The 5357-nt window shown below is 44.1% G+C and overlaps 1 protein-coding gene across 4 annotated transcripts in view; it reads right to left on the reverse strand.

Annotated features, from left to right (window-relative positions):
* Window positions 1-296: 296 nt before the first annotated feature.
* Window positions 297-5357, reverse strand: part of Kcnk2 (potassium two pore domain channel subfamily K member 2) — a 193671-nt gene continuing 188610 nt past the window's right edge. For 3 of the 4 annotated variants that reach the window (XM_028759934.1, XM_028759942.1, XM_028759917.1), the window contains exon 7: window positions 297-2465. In XM_028759934.1, coding sequence (XP_028615767.1) covers window positions 2148-2465 — 318 coding nt within the window. In that variant the 3' untranslated portion in view covers window positions 297-2147. The remainder of the gene's footprint in view (window positions 2466-5357) is intronic. The other variant, XM_028759924.1, reaches the window with a different exon arrangement.

Here is a 5357-nt window from a genome sequence, read left to right on the forward strand (position 1 = left end):
CATGCCCTCTACTTCCTGCACACTAGAGGTAGGCTGAGAAACCCACACATTAGGAGCTAGCCTGTGCTACTCTATCTTAAAAATCAAGCAAATGTTAGCAGTGTAGCCCTTTGCCTACCATGTGCCCATGTGCAAGGCTCCAGTTTCAATCACCAACAAGGACATCCCCACACAATTGCTTGGCTATTATGGATAAAGAAGTGAAAATAATTCATCAGGAAAGCCGCCACCCCTCAGTCTCACAAGGCTTAAACGAGATGGAAATTCTCATGGCAAACAGAAGACGTGGAAAGAGCTGATTTTAATTACAAACTTTATTTGTCTGTCCAGTTCACAGTTTATACGTGGTACATCCCACCGTATCAGATTCCAGAATGGTTATTCAGGAGATGGGGTGTAGCTTTCTTTGTAAAGGAGCCCGACACTCTAAAATTTTGGTTAGAATCTTCATAGGTTTATAAAAAGTACTCTCTGCAAGCGAACTGGATATATTTACATTTATAGCTTAAATTCAAATTTTGGAAAATATGAATCTTTTCATGTTTTTAGACATCCTGGGTTTATTTCTTAAGACTTCAATCTGAATGCCATGTGTTCACGTAAGCCCATCCCTCCCCCAGTAGGGAAAGAAATCAGTTTTGCGATTAAATATAGAGGAATCATTTTCCTTCTGCACTTTAAAAATTTAAAAATTACATATACAGTGTTCAGTAGATGTAAGTACGGGCATGGGAAAAGGGCAGCAGTTTGCTAGATGCAGGTACTGAATTTTTTCTGAATCTTGAAACATCCAAAAAGAATTATAGGATATAAATTTAAGTTAAATGAATTCTCAGCCTTCTCTTAAACAAAAAACGTAACTCGGGGGGTTTAGATTGTGCTACTCAGCGTTTTCTCTAGTGTTAGAGATGACGTAGGCCAGCAGTCTGTATCTCTCCATGTGCAAAACTCACAGTGATCCCAAGTCCAGCATCTGTGCTCACACCCAGTCACGACCACAGAGGGACCCTGGGCTGGTTGGGGCTGTGCCCCCTTCTGAAGGGCATCACCTCACCCTCCAGTTTGGCAAGAACCACTTAAGAAAAGAAAAGTGTGTAAGCCTGCTGTACCTCATGGACTAGTCCAAGCTGACAGTGAGCCATGTATGAACAAATGCACATACATGTGGTCTCCCTGTTTTCTTCTTGTTAGAATGAATCCGTATCAACTGAGATCACCTTGTGATACCAGTCTGAACGGTTCTCTTATTACATCACTTGGATTACAGATGTATGTGCTCTTGTCTTCTTCTGCCTTTAAAAATGACTAGTTATTAATAAATGATAAACTTCAAATACTGCCAGGAAAAAAAGGGGGGCTGTGTGGAAGCAGCCAAGGTTACTGGCTTGGGAATTATTACTCTGTACATATATATAGCTGTACCATTGGTACCCCAGTCAAATAAATACTCAGAGGGGCCTTCTCTGACCTCCCTTCTCTGCAGTGCCCATGATGCCAGAGCTTCCGTGTTGCTTCTGTGCCCGCAGTTGGCATCAGTTTCTTCCATCAAGCTACACATTGCTTCCAGCACAATAAGGTATGTGAAGGGGAGGAGAGGGGTGAGAGTCAGCAGAGGTGAGCCCAGGGGGAGGGCGGGGAGGGAGAAACCACAAGCCCACCAGACAGGGTCTTGTTTCTTTGTAAGATAAGGCACTGGCAGATAATTTCTTAGGTAAAAGGCTGCTTAAGAATTTCTTGCCATTTACAAAAAGAAATGTTGTCATCCCTAAGCGGTCAGTATCCAGGCTCAGTTAGGTGAACCCTGAAAAACCAAGGGCTGATTCCCTCCAAGCTACATGACCAGCAAAGCATTCCAATTCATTCAGAGGCCTTATGGCACGTCAGGAGAGAGGGGGAAGGGAAACAGTCTGGGCACAAAAAGGCATCAGACACTGCCCGTCCGTTACTTGACACTCAGTGAGCAGCTTATGAGCCTCCTCAGGACTCCACACTCCCCGGACGTAAGGTGACCAGATGGGTGTATCTATTTGCTTTCCCTTTGAGCTCATCATGCACAATGTTAAACGCTACCAGCAACAGTCACAAAGAGCCTAGAGAAGCCCTTCCCTACGGCTCCACCTCAGACTCTCTTCTGGGAGAGAGAACTACTACTTCATGTTCTCAATGACAGCAATGTCTTCACCAGCACAGTGTGGTGTCAGACCATTCAGATAGATGCTCTCGGCCTTCAGCAAGGGAGGCAGGACTTCCCTCTCGCTGGTCAGGTGGTTCACGGACAGGGTCCTCCTACACGGAGTCAGTTCCTGGTTGTGGTTGCCCGCCAGCTCTGCAGAGAGCTTCCGCTTCACAGATGTGGCGCGCTGGAACTTGTCATAGATCTCCACGCTTAGCCGCCTCCTCGTTTCCTTGAACTCAGCCGTGACGTTGGCTGTCCACTCGGCGGCATGCGCTCTGAACTCTCCCACCTGGAGCATGGAGGCCAAGGAAAGAGAAGCCGTCAACATGGGAGCTACGTCTTGTGAGACTCTTATTTTATTGGGGGGATTTAGGGAGAAGTTTTCAATGCTCTCACAGTGACTGTGATTAGCAGCCATACAGAGGCTAATCCCTATACAACTGGCTCTAAAATATTATGAACACAAACTTGAGAAATAAAATTGTATTTATAAGGTATTAGCCACACTTTTTTGTGCAATAGTCCTGCTACAGAAATATCAAATTCAAAGTCAGGTAGAGTGGGGAACACATGACTTGTAATCCAAGAATTGTGGAGGTTGAGGCAGATGAATTGATTAGATTTACTGGCTAGCCAGTCTAACCTAGCTGAGAGCTCTGGGCCAGGGAGAGATCCTGTCTCATTAACTAATTAATTAATTAGTTAATTAATTAAAGAAAGTAGAAGCCATCTGAGAAACATTTGTGGTTGACCTCTGGCCTCCATACATGTGTGTGTGTGTGTGTGTGCGTGTGCGTGCACACACACACAGACATTTCAAATGCTATAAAAAGGAAATCTCTTAATGTGTCCCTAAATCTTTGGGGTGTCATCTATTGATCTCATCTGCCTGTAGCTTCAAGGACTTTGATGTAGAACAGGTCATTGTAGAGCAAGAGAAGGGAGTGTTAGCCTAGGTGACCTGGGTGGGACTTGGTAGCTGTGCTGCTGTTAGCTTGAGATGCCACCTAGGGTTTAGCTCAGAAATGTTGCCACTTAGGAATCCTCAGTGCCTGAATGAACAAGAAGATACATTATTCCTGTATTGGGGAGAGCAAAGAGAAATAAACTAGAAGTCTGTTCTGAGATTGGCTTGAGTAACCACGAGTCTCAAGGCAGTTCCTTTAGTGAGTAGCCATGGAAGGACAGAAGCCATTGGCCTGCCTGATCCACCGACAGTTACACAAGTGTCAACCTAACAGCCTGGCTGAGGCTATGAACTTCTGCAACCACAGGGACCTACAGAAATGGTTCTGAGCACATACAGACCAAACAACCCACTCCATGACCTAAGCCACTTGCAGGCCTTCAAAAGTAGATATACATTTTTGTATCCTAAAATAGAAAGAGGACCAATCTTTGAGGGACTCCATGCTCCCCTCATAAACAAGCCAGGTTTTATCATAGGGAATAATTGTTTTTCAGGGGGAGGTTCTAACAGGAAGCTTTTCTCCATTTGACCTCACCTTCCTGGATGGTCACATGTGGCTTATGCAACCTTGCCCTCTCTTGCCTGACAAGCAAATAACAGAAGTTCTGTTTTGTCTTTAGGTGTTGACTTTTATTTTCAATGCTGACACAGGAAAATTAATTGATGGTTTCTACATTCCCATGCATTTCTGAATAACGATGGATAAAGATATTTTTTATAATCTGACATGTGTATGTATCAGGTCATAGATATTAATGTATATGTGGGCACAAACATCATAGGAACATTAAATACCCTCTGTGGTAAATGACAGGTGGGCCATTTTCACACATACCTTTACGAGTTCTTTAATCTCCTACTTGTGTAATTCAAACATCTACACCACACCCCCTCCCTCCAAGGCAGGAGAGGGAGTGGAAAGACAGAGCTGGGGTGGGATACCTATAGCACAGCAGTATATACTGGGCACACAGAAGTCAGAGCAGCTGTGACTCAGCACAAGATCTGCACATGGTCAAGCCAGCCTGAAGCCCAGCGAGGAGCATAAAGTCCGATCCCTATCCCTCCCTACCTGAGGTATGATTAATTAGAGATCGATAGCTGCTGGTGAATAAGGGGAGAGTTAATGTCTTCAAGGATAGCCCCTGACTTAGACTCAGATCTCTCTGAATCTCACACACAGTGATAAATCACCATCCGTGGTCCATCCTAGGCTTCTATTTCTTTTCTTTTTTTTTCTTTTTTTTTGGTTTTTCGAGACAGGGTTTCTCTGTATAGTGTATAGCCCTAGCTGTCCTGGAACTCACTCTGTAGACCAGGCTGGCCTCAAACTCAGAAATCCACCTGCCTCTGCCTCCCAAGTGCTGGGATTAAAGGCGTGCGCCACCACCGCCCGGCGAGGCTTCTATTTCTTAACCAGGTGTCTCCCTGCCCCAGGCTAACTGTGCATGAAATCACAGTTCACACCGTCTTCGTGTCTTGAGTTGTCTCCTGTCTGACAGAGTGAAGGGCTTGGTTTTGATACACAAATACTGTCCTGAGGGTTTGAAATATCACATTTAACTGGAAAAGTTAAAAGATCTGCTTTCTCTGTAACTTCAACTTAATTTTAAAGACAAATAACAGGTTAAAGATTAAATATCTCCCTTGTAAGGTCTTGAGTAACATAGCTTCCATTTTCTAACTTCTCGATTATCATAGTTTGCATCAGAGGCATCAATCCCAATAGAAGTAAAGAAAAAAATGTTTGCAGCAAGGTCTCCGCATGCATCCTCTTTCTGATCTGGAACTCAGTGTCCCCTTAAGCTATCCAAGTATTAGGTTGACTGTAAGCATGCCCCCTGGCTGGGCCTGGTATAAAATCTTTGTTGTACAGTGAGAATTATTTCTGATTCTACCCAACTGTCCGACCACTGATGATTCTATGGAGGAATTTCCCTGCTCTATTTCATAATTCACAGTTATCCAAGAGTAAGAATAGCAAGGGTTAGTCTACTCCTTTGTGAGCTTCTCCTAGCAGGAAGTTTCATATAATAAACTAAGCAAAGGAAACTACATTCTCTGTCTAAATGAGTGAAGAAAGAATCAGATATGACATGTAACACTTAGTGTCACACCCCAAAAGGTCAAGACTCTTCTAGAAGACTTGCTTCCCCTTCCTTTGGTACTGTGTTCTCATTCTCCCCTCCTCCCTCTCCCTCTCCCTCCCTC

Source organism: Grammomys surdaster, unplaced genomic scaffold (assembly GCF_004785775.1).
Source record: "Grammomys surdaster isolate TR1022 unplaced genomic scaffold, NIH_TR_1.0 130, whole genome shotgun sequence".
NCBI classification, from domain to species: domain Eukaryota; kingdom Metazoa; phylum Chordata; class Mammalia; order Rodentia; family Muridae; genus Grammomys; species Grammomys surdaster.